This window comes from Diprion similis, chromosome 3 (assembly GCF_021155765.1).
Source record: "Diprion similis isolate iyDipSimi1 chromosome 3, iyDipSimi1.1, whole genome shotgun sequence".
Lineage (NCBI taxonomy): Eukaryota > Metazoa > Arthropoda > Insecta > Hymenoptera > Diprionidae > Diprion > Diprion similis.
In genome coordinates this window covers 1495690-1513147 of record NC_060107.1, presented here as the reverse complement: position 1 = coordinate 1513147, position 17458 = coordinate 1495690, and the positions used below count along the sequence as shown (strand labels likewise).

General features: G+C 40.9%; 3 protein-coding genes across 7 annotated transcripts; 2 read left to right on the top strand and 1 right to left on the bottom strand.

Moving 5' to 3' along the window:
• Positions 1-950: 950 nt before the first annotated feature.
• Positions 951-4708, top strand: LOC124404110. 2 transcript variants are annotated; one of them, XM_046877988.1, is made up of 8 exons: positions 951-1063; positions 1137-1373; positions 1435-1510; positions 1910-2356; positions 2436-2606; positions 2911-3015; positions 3095-3180; positions 3302-4708. In XM_046877988.1, exons 1-8 carry the CDS (start codon positions 1004-1006, stop codon positions 3404-3406), a joined length of 1287 nt encoding a protein of 428 aa, XP_046733944.1. In that variant the 5' UTR covers positions 951-1003; the 3' UTR covers positions 3407-4708. The 2 variants fall into 2 exon arrangements, with proteins under 2 accessions (XP_046733944.1, XP_046733945.1); XM_046877989.1 differs by having other exon boundaries at positions 3095-3226; positions 3302-3412.
• LOC124404111 (twisted gastrulation protein homolog 1-A-like) lies at positions 4264-7016 on the bottom strand. 2 transcript variants are annotated; one of them, XM_046877991.1, is made up of 4 exons: positions 6945-7016; positions 5474-5719; positions 5158-5361; positions 4264-5029 (listed from the first exon to the last, which is right to left on the bottom strand). In XM_046877991.1, exons 2-4 carry the CDS (start codon positions 5712-5714, stop codon positions 4722-4724), a joined length of 753 nt encoding a protein of 250 aa, XP_046733947.1. In that variant the 5' UTR covers positions 5715-5719; positions 6945-7016; the 3' UTR covers positions 4264-4721. The 2 variants fall into 2 exon arrangements, with proteins under 2 accessions (XP_046733947.1, XP_046733946.1); XM_046877990.1 differs by lacking the exon at positions 6945-7016 and adding an exon at positions 6660-6900.
• A 2496-nt stretch (positions 7017-9512) lies between these two features.
• On the top strand, positions 9513-15305 carry LOC124404048 (nucleobindin-2). Of its 3 annotated transcripts, none has more exons than XM_046877860.1 (11): positions 9513-9667; positions 10838-10987; positions 11665-11772; positions 11875-12096; positions 12192-12288; positions 12493-12569; positions 12654-12756; positions 12830-13010; positions 13103-13259; positions 13793-13837; positions 14079-15305. In XM_046877860.1, exons 2-11 carry the CDS (start codon positions 10847-10849, stop codon positions 14685-14687), a joined length of 1740 nt encoding a protein of 579 aa, XP_046733816.1. In that variant the 5' UTR covers positions 9513-9667; positions 10838-10846; the 3' UTR covers positions 14688-15305. The 3 variants fall into 3 exon arrangements, with proteins under 3 accessions (XP_046733816.1, XP_046733817.1, XP_046733815.1); XM_046877859.1 differs by having other exon boundaries at positions 9514-9667; positions 12192-12297; XM_046877861.1 differs by lacking the exon at positions 13793-13837 and having other exon boundaries at positions 12192-12297.
• The last annotated feature ends 2153 nt before the right edge of the window (positions 15306-17458 follow it).

Genomic DNA, 17458 nt, shown 5'->3' with positions numbered 1-17458 from the left:
TTCCATAAATGTTTGTTTCCTGCATTTAAACGAAGGAGAGCGCAGGCGTTCCGACGTCGTTTCGTCTCTACGTTGATGCTTGGCTCTGATAGTGAGCGCAGAGAAGGAACGACGAGCGCAGGCGTGATGGAAACGTTGCACACCAGGTTGGGTCTCTCCGTGTTTATGATACCTCGGTATTCCACGGATACAATGCTTCCGTGTCTGATACACAGACAAGTTGAGTGTGAGTTTTACTGACGAGCTGGGCACGTTTTGAGCTAGCTCAACATGGCGCCGGTCGCTGTGTGTAGCTTTTACGTCAATATCGCGGTTTAGCTGTTCAGCAACGTAATTTGGAGAGGCGTTGGATTCAAGGCACAATGCTCGACCAAGTGAGTGCGGATATTCGGTCTGAGGAGATCGCTGCTTTTTTTCTCTTCCGTGAGCGCGACTCAGATGTATTTGGATTGCGATTCACTCAAGAATCCACTCGCAGTCCATCTCGGTAATGGTTTTGAAGAATTTCAAACACCTCGTCGATCCTTAACGCCGCCGAAAAACGACTGAAACGTATTCACCTCAACACCGATTCGCATTCCTTTTAGTGGCGGGATATTTTGATCTTCGTGTATTATATGCGCTGTAGGAGTGTACAGGGCGAAGTATTGAAAACTTCGTAGATCCTTAGCTCTGATAATAACGTAAAATTAATAAGAGTATAAATTCCGATCGACTCAAGTTTTACTGTTAAATTTATTACCACATAGTCCAAAGTCTATTTCTGGTCTAAATCCAATACTAGCTGTTTATAGTCATAAATCACCTGTGCCGTTCGCCGGAAGTGATAATTTCGCAATGCCAAGTACTTCAAGGACATGCTTCACTTAGGTGAAGTACGACCCTGCAACTTGCAGGGTGAACTTGGGTAAAGAGTCACGTGAAAGCTTCTGAAATTGGATTCCTCTTCAGTTACACAAAATCCTGATCGCGATTCTGGAAGACCAAATTCCCATTTCAAATCATGGCAGAAGAAGGTGCGGAGATCCGCGAGTGCCTAAGCAGTTGGCTGGCCTACCTCCAGGTGAGTTAATCGTTGATGTGCTTGACGCCACCCTCATCCTATTTTTGACTCATCATTATTCCTGGACCTCCAGACGCTGAACGGACTCTGCACCGCCGGTACGAAGCTCGCGCATTCCCTGCAGGACCTTCTGTCGACCCACGACGGCCACGACGCCTTGGCAGCAAGGTGCAAATTGACCGGACAATGTCTGGCCGGGTGGGAAGAGCTTACCCGGGCTACCAACGTCGCCAGCAACACCGTGAAGAACCATGTCAGCCACGTGATGGCGGCCCTTGGAGAGGCTCAAGGTGGAACCGTTGACTCCCAAGTTAGTAGACGAGGACCATCACCGCGCAATCAATGTCCCTTGTAATCATCTATCGTTTCAGGATATCCTCTGCGACAATTTACTGACCTTCATCAACCTCCAGTATCAATTCTGCCTCGCCTGCTGCGAGTGCTTAGGTGCGTTGATGATGAGAGGGTGACACAAACCCATGTAGCACACTTATCCAGGGGTCGACTATCATTCGACTACAAAAAGTGAACGTTTTGTTCGGTTAAAAACCTTAGACAGATCAAAAAACTGGAGTTAGAGTCGACGCGTAGTGTTCTTGACATTTACGAATGTCCTTTGAAATGCCAAGTACAAGGCAATTTGACTAGACAACTCGTTGTCACCTGATAACTATAAGTTACCACCGGAATGTCGAGTCAAAGTTTTCGATGTCTTTCAGACAAATTGCAAATGTCTACTTGCAAATTATTCTCTTTTTCGAGAATAAAGTCAACTAACATCAAACAGTGTGTTACTTGGAATAAACCTAGTCACTTGATAATGACCGGTTCTCTTACTTTTCGCAGGTGGAATGGCAGAGTGTTCCTGTGCTCGAACCGGAAGGTCGGAGTGCGAGGTGGCAGCTTTGCAGCGGTGTTTTGAGAGGCTGTATAGTCCATCGGGTGGCTCTTCGTCCGGAGGTCATCAGCAGGGGCAGCGATCGCGTCTGCCTTATCCGCTCTTTCCTCTGCAGGTCCAGAGGCGATGGTCGGAAACCGCTGCTGCCGAAATGTCCGGATCTACGGTCGAGAACGCGACCAGACGATGGTCCATGCCTTGGGATTGTCGCCACGTGTCCGACTTCCTTGAGACGCCAACTGCCCACCACCAGACCAACGCCAGGACCAAACTGAAGGTGCCTTCCAGTCAGGAACGAAGTCGCGCCGTGACACCCGACTCGTCCTGGAAATCATCGACCATGGCTAGTCAGGATGGACTCCGGGAGGCCATTCAACTACTATCCTGCAAACCGGGTACGATCTAGTGGAGAGTCCCTTTAGTCGCAGGAAGAAGAAGAGGAAGAGTAATGACTTGAACATCGTTGTTGTCCAGGTATCCGACCATCGACCCAGCTCTATCATCCGAATCAGCATATTCCGGATGTCACTCTGACGACGTGTAGCTTCGATAGAAACAGCGACTGTTCCAGCACCGCTTGGCTCGATAATCGATCGAGTTTAAGGTACTGGCCACGAGACGCTGGAGACCACTCGGATCATTCCGGTGAGTGTGCTTTTGCTTGGCGTTCATTATTGGGATGTTTTGTCCGCTTGCGAAACTGTGAGAAAAGCACTGACTCTTCTGCCAACCTTGTAACGTTTAAACATTACGTAGAAACCTGGTGAAGTTTCGCAAACGTTTTACGAATAACATCGTGGTGCGACTTCTCTGCAGGTCATGAATTAAGAACTGTAATTAGACTTGATGACGTTATGACGTCAGAATTGTCACAACGCTGATCCGTATTCGAAAAGTAAAAAAATCGGATTATTATTGCCTGCATTATTCATTCCCAAACTATGTTAAGTTTCAGAACAGAGTGGAACCAGCGGCAGTGGTCATAGAGACAGCAAGGATAGCATCCACTCGCAGAGTGACCATAGTGGGATCGGCCAGAGAGAATCAGATGCAGGTACGTAAGAATTCCGGAAACTTTCGGCATCATTTTGTGAAGAGATAAACCAACATCAACCTTGTATCCATCGTTTCAGGGACGAGCGAGGTGCTGGTCTCGAGGAAAAGCAGCTCGTCAACGGACTCGTGCCGATCTGGTTCGGAGTGTGGCGTCGTCGGGGGGGTATAAAAATGATAAATTAACGAGAAAACCTACCGCAGTTTACATGGTGAAGAGGAAAACTCCTCCGTTGCCTGATCTGCTACCGATATTTCAACGAAATATTAAAAAGAAATTTTTTCAGGAATCCTCACGGTCTCAGCTATACTCAATGTGGAGTGGAGGCGACCTGCCCTTCATCAAGCTCCCTGAGAACAGCGAACGAACCGATAAAGATCCTCCGACATAAACGAGATATATTATGTACAACATATCGTTTAAACAATCCGTTTTTAATTATGACCAAGTCGTCCTTCGCCGGTTGAAGGAATCCTGTACACAGTAGAGATTTTAACTATAGCCTAACGCGGTAGTTGCCTGTTTCAAAAACGGGAAGATCGATCCCCTCGCTGTTCTTGTTTATACAACTACATAGAAGTTAAAATTTTTACTACCCGTAACTATAAACTTGCTTCCTTGGAAGTGGAAACCATTCGTCGAGGCAGATAATGTTTGTCGAAATAATTAACGCTGGTGTGAATTATATATAGGATTTGTTGTGAACTCTAGTTTCGAAAATCCTTCCGTTTACTGTTCGTCACTTGTGAACTACTAACACATTTTCGTAACAACGAGTCGCTTCTACACGCCAAAATCATAAATTATTTTATATCACGCTCTAGAACCAATATGCCAGCAATTCTGACAACCTCTGCATATTGATTTAGAATCATGAAAATCCTCGTTTAGATGTTTTATATTGTGTAGTCGAACAGGTTTCATACGTCCGTTTGAATCCAAGATGTGTCCTATGTGTACGTTTTTCAATATATTTGATAGACGTTGATTAACGAAATGATAATATACTTATTGAGGCTTCGAATAGGTGTAACCTATTTTTTTTTAATCTTTTTTTCCGACAGAAAAATGAGGCCGTGAATCATTTTTTGAACCAATTTTTCACCTTGTATCCGTGAATTATAAACTATTGTACAAAGTATAACATACCTCTATGAGAAAAAAAAAGTTCAATTAACCTTAAACGGTAATTGTGTCGGTTGATTTATCCCTATCTTTTGTATAGTAGAATATTAGAATATAGTAGAATCTGCTTATACGTAATTTTATTCATATGGCACAATACAACGATATAGGTATTCGATAAAATTATTCTAGACATTCTATAAATTCTTAAAAATAACGTAGGTAAATTATCATCAGTTTCCTCCTGAAACTGCTTTAAAAAAGCATTAAAAAAAAAAAAAAAAAAAAACAATATACAAGAACTACACCGTAATATAAATCTACCCGTTAGGCTGAAACGAGATTCGAAATTCCAAGCCATTTAACAGTAATATCGAAAGATTGGAATCGACAAATTCGTTCCCACCTACTCGGGGCTGACATCTATTTTGTATTAAAAAAATTCTCGTATCCGTGTCACTTTGCACGTGTATAATTTTAGAACAAATTTACTCAACGTTTCGCACACGTATATGTATATAACGACCAGCGCATCTTATCGAACTTTCTCGCTCGCAGGCTCGAATCCGGCTTCACCGGCATCAAAAATCGTCGTCCAACAATTCTTCGTCGTCCTGCCCATAGTCGTCGTACTGGTTCTTGAGGTCATCTCGAAGCTCAGTGTTCTGGGAACATCCCTCGCACCTCGACTCGTTGATACCGTAATTTATGCACGTGTCGCCGACGCATTCGCAGCAGCCGTCGTGGAACCATCTGTAACTGGTTGCCCCCATGCTCTGACAGGAGGCCTTGCACTTGTGCCAGGAGTTGCACTGAGCCATGAACGCGACGGTGCAATTCAAAGTCACCACGTTCGTCTTGATGGGCTGGACCTCCTGCTCGACGGTTTCTACGAGGAAAGGAAAAAAAGAAATTAAAAAAAGTTGGCGAGGACCTTCGACGTTTAATCCTTTCCACTACATGTACCTAGCAGCCTTCGGAACCTTTGGTCAAGGAATGAAAGATAAAATAACTTACGCATGTGATAGTCTTCCTTTTCGTTCTTCGGGTTGTAAGTAGAGATGTCGAAATCGACGGGGAAGGTGAAGGTCAGCCATCTCCTAAGGGTATCAGTTTCGGACGTTAGGGCCTGAAAGAGTCCAGGTACCGGTTCGGCGAATTCTTCAACGTGGGACTTTGCGCTGAGTGGATTTACGGTGATGTTCGGCTTTGGGCAAAGGTCTAAAACACAGGGAGAACACGTCTTTCAGGTATAATAATTACTAAGACGTCAGAGGACAGCTATTCACACTCCTCTCGACCCTCTTCGTTTCCGCACATCAATCCAACTCACCGACGCATGAACAGCACTCGTCGTAGAGATAGCTAAGGCAGCTAAAACACTCCTTGCAGCAGGTGCAGGTCACCAAATCACACTTGCAGCTCTGGGTTAGCATGCACTTGCTGACAACGCTGGCGCAGATCGCCTCGTTACAGGCCAACGATGTTCTCGCCGAGTTCTGAAGGACCAGAAGGAACAGGATCGTCGACGATCCCCAGCCGAGCATCACGGCCTTCCACCACTGGCCCATCATCGTTCCTGGAAGAAAATCGAGTTCCTTTTACAAAACTAACGATGATAATACCGGATACCGGAATCGAACGGATTGGAACGATCAAAGGCGTTACGGACACTCTAGAGGAGCGATATTAACGGTTGCACAACAAATATTTATAATTGCTTGCATCGACTGGTCGCGACGCGTTCACAGAGATGAGATTTCTTTCGATTACGTTTGTATACTCTGCGCGTGTCGAAAGGCCCCCGCATGCACGTACACATCGTCAAGGCATTTGAGCATGTGAGCGAGGCTGGTGGACACTCGACGTACACGTGTACCTGGCCGAGTGAATATGTTTGTCAGCATCGGGCATCGAGAGACAGGCCAGTAGCGAGAGAGCCCCGCCTTGATCTCAACTCGTTATTTGCCCCGAGGCGGTGTAATAACTCGCATATACTTGCGTGTAAACCCGGGACGAGCGCCATTGCGGAATAGGAATTTTTCCACCAATTCCCCGTCAAACGTTCCCGTTTTCCACACTCGAGAAACCGCGTCGCGCTCGCCCTGGCAGTAAATCAGTATCCGAATCAATCCCGGTGCGATCGGAGAACCGGATATCGTTAATTCCAGCGATTTCGCCGATATAGGAAAACACGGGCTCCCGCTTCGCTGGGAATAGATTTTGCTGTTGCAGCAGCGGGTGACCGTGCATTTATATCCGTAATTCCTTCTCCGCGGGAATCGTTCGCGAAAGCTTTGCGCGGAACACATTTATGCACTGCGTCAGGCACAGACACCTGGAGAATACGTAAAACCAGTCAAGCACCTCACGTCTTTTCCTCGATTCCAACTCGTCTCATCCAACGGGCCGCACTGCGGGTCATGCGTATTCGGAATTCGAAGTTCAAACGGACGAGTGCGGGATTGGGAAAACGCAGAGCGGAGCGGAATCGAACGCAGTGCGTGTCTTTTACTCACCGTTTAACGTCGACGAGGATCGAGGTTGCGGGAAGGCGCGGGGGTCACTTTTTAAACTCGCACTTTCCTGGCGTCATAACACTTCGCGGTGAATGATCGCCGATTTTTCCAACTCATGCAAATCGCGATGCGGATTAAACGCGTAAAAGGCAGATGCGATACGCGGTCGTTCGAACGTTCAGTGGTGGTCGCGGGCGGTCGAGACTCTGTCTGGTGTGTCTCTCCTTGGCTCCCACGAACTCCGTTCGAGACTGGTTCTCCCTTTTTTCAGCCTTTTTGTCTTACCTGCGGCCCCCCAGGAGCGGCTGCGTGTCCGCCGTGAGTTTCGAACTGCCGCCAGGTCGTCGGGGGGACGACGACGCTGTTCTCTCTCTCTCTCTCTCCCCTCGTTATTCTCTCCTTTCTCTCCCCCTCGAGTCGCGAGAGACGCGATATGCTTTCCCAGGGCCGTTTGTAGCGCCAGGGCGCCACGGGAGGATACGGTTAATTTTCTTGCCCAAAGTACGAAAGAACTCTTCACCATCGTCGTCACTGATTTTTAACTTATTTCTCATACTTCAAACTTTCAATGCTATCTCGACGTACACTTTCTTAAAGAGTATAATTATCAACTGGAAGGATGAATGGATCGTCTCGAAGATATAATGCAAACCATTCACAATACTTTACAGTCTTAAAATTTACGTTATGGACTTGATGATATACGGTATCTCCTCCACACAGCGCGCGGACCATTTCAGATGCAGGCTACTTAGCCACCGTCAAATAGATACAACGCCGAGACAGCCGTCTAACGTCTCATTTACCTCCCACTGCAATGAACGATCATTTAACTGCTTCCGCTGACAAGTGTCTGGTTTGTTTAGTCTGGTTTTAACAATTTTTTTAACCTAACTTGAAGACAATTTTCCAACGTCAACCAAGTCCGATCACACGCGCCTGTGCAAAAAGCGAATTTCTGTATCATGCTGTTGGAATGTCACCGACAGACAACTATGTACCAAATTTTTTTATCGTCACTCAAACCGGACATGAACGTGGCTAAGCTTGGTCAAAATTTCTGTGGAAATCCAGCAGGAGAAAGAGAGAGAAAAACAAAGAAATGAATACGGGAAACGAGAGATGGGGCTGTTAAAACTTGGGCCAATTAGATGAAGAAGACACTTGTCGAAGGCGGTATTGTTTGAAGGTTGAACAGGCCCGACATAGGTCTGACATCAGGAGACACGGAGGTACCTTACAGGTAGAAAAATCGCTCCTCGCCTAATGACTATCTGCGTGGAATTTCAGCCTACGTCGTCCTTAGAGAGGTCTTGCTGGGAGGTCCGTTACCTCTGGAGTCCGGACGTCCCTGGTGCGGCATGGGAGTCATAATTCATGCGTATTCCTGCGCCGTGAAATCCACAGTTAGCGGTTTGACTTGTTGTTGTTATTATTATTATTGTTGTTATTATATCTACTGTCATCATCATATTTCAGCCTGTCGTCTTCTCTTCTCATCTCATATTACCACAAGTTGCTTCTGAATCCATCAACATGAAAGCGGAGTAGAATTTTTCCACGAATCGCAAGTAATTTTTTTCTTTACGTATTAAACAACCGATGATCGTGTGAAATCCATTATACAATCTTCACATTTTTTTTGTACATGTTCTTTCTAAGGTTTTTCGATCGAATAATCTCTTGCAATTTTTTGTTCAGTTACTACTTACAAGGAGAGTATGAGACCTTCGGATCGAGCATCCCGCTGAAACCTTGAGGAGTCTTGTTTATATACTGAAATATAGAGCTTATCGTGTGTAATTGCATTCATTGGGTCGATCTTGATCCCGGTTAAAATTGATTAAATCAGCAGTTAAATATGAGTGGAATGCCTTATTAAACGAAACCTATTTCATATTTTGGCCTGAAATATTAATTTTCATTATCCTCTGTTGAAGTTTCGAGGACAGGTTCTTATGCAATCAAGTGGAAAGGGATATATTATTATCTCATAGTATAGTAAAGTATGAAGTGCAAATTTTCGACCAACAAATGAATTTTGTAAATCGAGCGAAGAGAAGCCCAACAGAAGCAACTCCACATCAAAAGCTTCACATTTTAGGCCAAAGAAACACCGCTAAAAGTTTCAGTATAATCTATGATCCGGAGTTCAGAAGTCCGATATTCTCTTGGTTAGTACTTGTAGTCATCATATTCGGTTTGAGCATGCATTTACAGGAGCTTTCACCGTAGAGACACGCCCGACTATAGGCAACACAACATACTTCAGTGCTATGCTGGAGAAAATAATGCTGGTGAAGGAATCAGCTCGATTATAACACCGATGTTCTCTAATTTATGAGTCGCGATTGCTGGAAGTAATGCTTGAGGCTATAGATCGATGCCAAAGATACTATAGGAAGAGTGAGAAAATCGGCACGGAAAAATTTTGCGGAATTAAAGTAACAGCTTCGCTTGACAGAAGATTCCAATTCCAGTTTCTGTAAAATTAATCACAGCCGTTTTGACAAGTCTCAAATAGCCCCAAGGAGTTGCCCGATAATCTGTCAGAGAGCTTCAATTCTTCCAGAATTAATTTCATCTCCTTCACAACAGCAGCAGCATACATATTTCGAATATAAGAATTCGAGGAGGGTCGAGAAGCTTCGATATCGGAAATCGGAACACCGGATTCCGGAACGAACCAGATTTATCAACCGGAACGTCGGACTGGGGTGAGTCGTCGTCACGTGATCGTGGCAGAGAGATGTTCAGTGGACGGGGGGGGGGGGGGGGGGGATTTTACGTGTGACGTATTCTGCAACTTCTACCTTCTACCGTTCTACTTTATTCTACAGTTTCCCCTACTCACTCACCAGTGTAGGATCGTTTCGTTCGGTGCGCGCTTGCCGAATGGCTGAGTGAAAATACACGTCACAAGTTCGTAGTACATACATTTGAAAGAGATGTTTGATATTCTGTGACTGAATGCAACTTGTGTAAAAATACAACGAATTCTGAGAAAGGTGAGTTGTGTTTTCGCGCTTACATGCAGCTCTCATGGCATCTAACCTCACCTGCTAATCCTAACCTATGCTGTCTAGAATAGATAGATAGAATAGAGACAGAATAGAATACAACACGGTCAATGATCTGTGTGTTTAATCGAATTGATGTTTATTCTAAAATATTGTTAATCGTCGACGTTAAAATTCGTCTCCCAGTTTTGTCTTGATCAGCGTTACTCGTTATCCCTGCCTTTCTCTTTTGCAGTAAACTGCGACGACTTTCACACTATTTATTGGCGATATCTGATCGGAATTCAGATCGCGTTAATTTATTATCCGAGGAAAATTGTTCGGGATGACGAAACCTCGGCGTCATCGTGCCGGAAAAAAATTTACCGTGATTACTTCGTGGTGTTTCGTATTGCGCGCCGCCAACTCGGATTCGCTTACGTGGTGCTAAGCCATTAATTTATCGATATTTTGCTTGCGTTGATTTCGGAAAACCGACGCTCGTTAGCCTCAGACTCAAGCTGCACGTAGCTTTTCCGATACTTCAACAAAGATATCATATTATAAAAACATTCGCTGATATGCCACCGATAAAGTCGACTTTCCATCGCATTTTTGATGATCACGGAAGCAGGAGCACTGCAACATCCTCTTACCAATCTCTTATCATCGTTGATAATTATCACGTCACTTCAATGACCGATATAAACAATCAGACAACTGTAAAAGAGAAATAAAACTTTGAGGAAACAGATATTTATTTTAAAAACTTTTATTATCAGAGACTCAAGGTCGCTGCCAGAATGTCATTGCAAGCTATAGTGCATTGTACGACATTTTAAATCGCTCTCTTTATCACCAATTGCGACCATTTACGTGCGACAAATGCTCGATCTATGTCCCAATGCTTTGCTCGGTGATTGATCATAATTTTTAGCGATCATTTGGGCAATTGCATATGTGTGTCTTCGTTGAGCTTTTATCGTACCTAAATAATGGTGACTCAATGGAAATTATTCCTCTTTTACAATTCCCTGATAATCGCTCGAGGGATTCCGGATCACAGTGCCAATACTGTTCTACTGTTTAAATAGCGTGTCTTTTCAGTAAATACCAAAGATCTTACAGCTCTGTAAATCCTCTGTAAAAAATATGTTTGAACAATATGAATATTTTCAGAGTTTAGCCATGCGCGCTCTTCTGGTATTGGGACTGGGGCTGCTCATCGTGCAGATGGCAGTTGCGCCTCCGGTTACGAAGAATAAAAATGCCAGCGAGGAAGTAGCCAAGGAGAAGGAAGAAACTGAAGCCGCAGATTCGGCAAATTTGGTAAATATTTTCTTGTACAATGTAACTGAATCGTACGGATATATATGAATGAAATGATGGTATACCGATATCAATCGTATATCGCATGGACTGATATCTAATCTAGTTCAATCACAGCATTGCAAAATTTATTTTTGTCTGTAAATTGTCTTCATTGTGATAAATGTGCTGATTATGAGTGATCAAATTTGCTACCTGAATTAATGATACTAGAGCCAGGTGTTCATTTTTATTGAAGTTTTTGAGACATGGATTCTTGATTGTTTTTTTTTTTTACTTTATAGGACAAGTGAAAAATCAATTTATCTTGTCATTTTTTATCTTTGAGATTATCGACAATCCCGAGATGCAACGATAAGGGCAAAGAGAATTATCTAAAGGATCTAAAATATTTTAGACAACTTTTTTGTAAGATATTGCAATCTAACTCTTATGTCTGTTTTTTTTATCTAAGGGGAATTTTTTATTTTGGGCCTGAACTTAAAACTTCAACAATTTTTTTCTGTCTTGTAATCGCTGAAATTCTGTGTAAGATATAGTAGAAAACAAGAAAGAAAGCTACTTGCCAACTTCTGGTTTACTTGAAGTGGAAAATGACGAGATTCCACGAGTGAAAGTTCAGAAAACATTGAGTGCTAACGTACAAACGAGAAATAATTTGTCTTATTTGACCGTAGGAGGATGTGATGGAGTATCACAGATACCTGACTGAAGTCGTTCAAGCACTGGAAAGTGATCCAGAGTTTCGACAGAAGCTTGAGAAGGCGAAGGAAATTGATATTCGGGTAAGTGAACTGGAAGTGTTTACGCTTGATTGCAGAATTTTCAAATCTACTGATCTTTCTTTTGTTATTTTAATTAATTCTGTAATTGTAACAATATTTCAGAGTGGAAAAATTGCCCATGAACTCGAGTTCGTCAATCATCAGGTCAGAACGAAACTCGACGAACTCAAACGCCAGGAGCTCGAAAGGCTTAGGCATCTGGCCATAAAAGAATATCAGCTTGAGAATGGACTCGATCCTGACCATCTCAAAATCGCCGAGCATCTTGATCACGCAAATCCACACACATTTGAGATAGATGATCTGAAGAAATTGATCGCCAAGGTAGCCAAGTTTTCATGGCGTTGATTAAGCCCAGATATTAATTTGAATAATTTATGAATTGATGAAAATATTCATTTATGTCTCATCTTTTTCAGACATCGCAAGACTTAGCCGAGGCGGATCGTAAAAGAAAAGAAGAATTTAAGGAATATGAAATGCAAAAGAAGTTTGAGACAGAGATAAAGTTGAAGGGTAATACTGGTAACTAACTTTGTTTAGTAAGCAACACTTTTGCATCAGCTTTTCTTTTCGTTCATTTGCAATTCTTATGGAGCATCGCATGGTGTGAAGCTTGACTTGGCGTAGATTTCTGTCCGTCGTGTTACGCGCATGCTAGTATCTCGCTATAATTTATTGAAACGCTCCTTGATTCACGATAAGTAATTTTCCCTGCAGGCATGGACGAAGAAGAAAAGAAGAAATACGAAGCTGTGCTTAAGTCTCAGGAGGAAAAGCATAAGAAGCACCAGCCGGTTAGTGCGATACACTTTATCGTTCGTGTTCGATTCATTGCTTATTTGAATTATTTTTTTACCGTCATATTTTTATCCTTGCAGTTGCATCACCCTGGGAGCAAACAGCAGCTGGAGGAGGTCTGGGAAAAACAAGACCATATGGAAAACCAGGATTTCGATCCTAGGACGTTTTTCTATCTCCATGGTAGGTATTTTAGATTTCCCGGATGTTTGACAAGCTGTTAAGATCGCGTAACGAGCGGCGAAATTTTTCTCAGATCTCGACGGCAATGGTGTGTGGGACCAGAACGAAGTTAAGGCTCTTTTCTTGAAAGAACTTGACAAAATGTATGCCGAAGGTGCTCCTGAAGATGATCTGAGAGAACGCGCTGAGGAAATGGAACGGATGCGAGAACACGTTTTCAACGAAGCTGATCTCAACAAAGACGGTTTGATAAGGTGATTAATCAGCCTAATTTTTTGTTTTTCCTCGACTTTTCCAGCCTTTTGTCTGTTACTGAGATTTCCCCATGAATTTACCTCCGTTTCAGCTACACCGAATTTGTTGAGCAAACAAAGAAACCCGATTTCCAGCAGGACGCAGGATGGCAGGGTCTGGACGAGCAGCAAATATTTTCGCAGCAGGAATACGAGGAATTTGAAAGGCGTAGACAGGAGGACATACAGAAGTTGATTGCCAAGGGAATAGTAAGTTATCATCTTTCATTCCACCAATCACTGATCACAAAAATGAAGTTTGTGCCTCTAGTAGACTGTCTAATTAAAATGCATTTTAGAACTTGTTTTTCCTACGTATAATTTGCACTACAGTAGATACGTGAAATTCGAGTGGCTGGGTACGTTTCCAGTCTCAATTTTTCAACGCCCTATAATGAAGTTAGTGTTCACATTGATGCAATCATATGCAGACAGACGCTGGAAACAGAATTTCTAACCATCTCTGAAAAATGTAGCATAGAATTTGTAGTGTAAAGTTTCGTTAGTTCGAATTGACTTGATTTTGCGGAATGTGTAAAAAAAAGTCTTCATCTGACCACGCTTGTCGCTTTGGTTTAGTTTGATCCAGCTCGTTTGTTATCTTATCGATTTTTTTTTCCTCCTTTTAATCGCGTCAATACGATGCACTGTGTTTTGTGTATGTAATTAATTAACATGCGTTTTGCACTTTTCTTTCCGTTTTTTTTTTTTTTTAATTGTTTTTACGTTTTTAACGTTGCTAGCTACCCCCGCATCCGGATAGTTATCCTCCTGGACATCCTGAACAGGTGAGTCAAAGATCTATGCATGAATTAAAACTTCCGAGAGGATGTCCGATGTAACAATTTAGGAAGGAAAAAAAAAACATTCTTAATCGAAAGAATTTGCGTACACGCAGCTGATTCTCGAGTCAATAGAAAAAATGTATTTGTTCTACGTACTTCCTCTCCCTAGTTTGAAATGCACGATTTTGAAACAATTTAAATTCGAATAATAATAGTGAATAAAACGTCGTTATATTTTCACCAGTTCCCACCACAGTACGGCCATGTTCCGGTACATCAAGGAGGTCCGGATCAGGGATTCATTGATCCACTGGGAGCCAGAGTTGGGCATCCCAACGAAATTCCACATGGGCAACAATTTCAGGGCCAACATGTGCCCCAACAGCAGTTCCAGGGACAAGTACCACAGCAACAATTCCACGGACAAGTGCCACAGCAACAGTTCCAAGGACATCCAGTGCCGCAGCAACAGTTCCAGGGCCAGCAAATGCCGCAGCAGCATTTCCAAGGACAAGTGCCACAACAACAATTTCAAGGGCAACAAGTTCCACAACAACAACAACAGCAGCAGCAGCCGCCGCAGCAACAACAACAACAACAACAACAACAACAACAACAACAACAACAACAACAGCGGCAACAACCGGTACAAAACGCGATTCCGGCAGGAGGAAATCAGCAAGTTCACGATGCCGGTAACGCAGCAGCAGGGAATTTGGTGAACAATCAGCAACAGGCCAACATTGTTCAGAAACAAGTGAGCAACAATGACGCTGCTCAGCAACCAGTGGTAGCAAACTTGGTTGACAATAGTCAAAAAATAGTACCGAATGCAGTGAACGCGCATTCATAATGGGGGTAAAACGGAAAACGTAACACGAAGGTCAATCAGATTATAGTAGAGAATAGAAGAAATATTTGTTTGATTGGAAGTATAATTAAAGTCAGTTAATTTTACGCGTTGTTACATGTGCAAAATTGATGATGAAGAAAATTCAGCGATTCGATGGAGGGAGAAATAATTTAATGGTAAAATCGACAACTTTTATACAACGGCAACTATGAACAATGGATTTGATAAGGAATTAACTAGACATTGTAGTTTGTAAATCTTTGATCGCGTCAAGTTCGTGTCTCGTACATGACGTTATACCTATTACATATTTGAAAACCTTTTCTAATCTTCCGCATTTCAGTGCACACACCAAGATACATTTCATTTCTCAGTATTAATCCACCGCCCGCATTTCGTTGATAACAGTTAATATTTTTTTATCAATTTTTTTTACAATTACGATGATGTTTATAACGACGACGATGACTGTTTGTTATCGCAATTTTGCGATTACGTTTCTATCGTCATTCGATGTGTGATTTTTTTCTATTCAATTGATCTAACCAAAACCTTTGTGATTCCTCCATACCTGATACGATTCGTTGATTTATAAATGATGGTGTAAAATTTCGACTGAAATATAAAAATAAAACTTACTCCAAATCCTATTTGTAACAAAGGCAATCTTTTTCAATTTATTACCGATTGAAAAAAAATGAATAGAAAAAGAAATACAAGTGACACTTGAAGGAATATCTGACGAGTAAACATTTTATGTGACCGTGAAGGTAAGGAAAAAATGAATAAACGCAACCCACAGTAATATATATATATATGCAATTTATTTATTAATTTTCTTTTATATTTATTATTATTATTATTATTATTATTAATATTGCATATTATGTTAGTATAGATTATTACTTATCATACGTACCATAAATATAGTAACTTAATGTATGATTGCGTGTGATTCTATTTATTTTTTTTTTCTCTCTCTTAGCTTCATTCATTTTGCTCTCTCTTTATTTTGTCACTTTGTCCGTATATCAAGTATAGGTATGTGTTGTAATACGCTTTCTTTATTTCATATGATGATTTATATTTTAGGGTGTATCTATAATAATCATAATATTCCATATAGCATATTAATCGATAATACATGAATTTTAGGATTACTTAAACAAGAAGAGGAAGCAAAAACATCGAAAAAAGTCACAAATTTTCGTTTCACATAATATCCTTAATATATTTATATATATATATATATGTATATTAATATACATATATATATATATATATATATAAATTAATAATGTGACAACGGATTGTTCGTTAATGATTATTGCAATTCTGGCTCTCTACATTTTTATGCTATGTATTAGGTCGGTAGGTATACAGATTATTTATTGATAATAGGTATATAATGTGTTGTATTTATATTATGACGACTTTTATCTACCCGGTGGTTCGAGTTTAATGCGTCGATCCTACCAAAGTGCAATCTTCTATATTCACATGACGGCTTCTGGGTAGGAGTTATAACAGTGGGTTTTCCGTTAAATTACAATTGAAATAACTGCTAAAGAAAAATATTATCAACGTAATCGAAATGTTAATAATAATAATAGTACTAGTAATACAGTGATGATAATAATATACAATAATTACAGTAACGACGATAACAATGATCATATTAATAGTAATAATTTTTAATAATTATCCATAATAGTAACTAAACAATATTCATTGATAATAATTAATAGTAACATAATGTTCGAAAGCGATTCGCGCGACGACGTGCCGTGTAAAAAAATTAGGCCTCTTAATGAAATCCGCAAAACTCGATCGTGTCTCTTATCGTTAGTGCCAAATGGTGTTTTTATTTTAACCTTTCAGGTTTGTAAATGATTGATTAAATTATTAATCAACGAAAGTTTGAATAATAAAAATTTCTTTCCGGATGAATGATTTTCGTGTCAAAAATAGTTGAATCTTTGGCACTTATAAATCTTCCGTTTTTTTTTTATTTTCAGTTATTTTTCTTCTGCCAGCAAGTGCCCTCCCCTTATATTATATTATTACTATTATATCTATTTACAAAGACAGAGAGAAAAAAAAAGAAAAGACAAAATTCAATAAAGTATTATGCGTGTTGATAAATAATGAGATGATCGGTAAATTTAAAATTTCTTTCTTTATCAATTATTATTACTGTTTTATTATTCTCTTCAGTTTTCTTTTTTCTTTTTTACGCACAATTACGCGATATTAAAGATTTCGGCAAAATTATAACTGCACGTTACATGTAAAATATATTTATTACTGTTATAACTACGGGCGTATATTCTTTATTGTTATAACATAGAGTTTCATCATTATTTTATACATAGTATTTATCTATGTATCTAATTATCGGTGTGTGATAATGATTATTGCTGCAACCATCGATATATACGATATTCATTGTTCAATAATCGAATAATCAATCAATCGATCAATCATTATTTATAATAACAAATCAACACAGTCAAAGATGTTACGGGACTCATAACGTCTTTGGCATCGATTCTAGTCACGTCGAAAGTAGAAAAAAAAATAATTACTGATCATGCAGAAGCGAACTGTGAACAAAAGAAAAGCGTCAAAAAACGATGTTGGCTTAATCGATTTGCGCTTATCCAGTACATAATTTTTGTTTCAATTGATTTTCTATTTGTTTCTTTGTTGGTTTTCTGTTTTTTCCTTTTTTTTTTGTTTGTTTTTTTCCTCGTGTAATTTACCGCTAC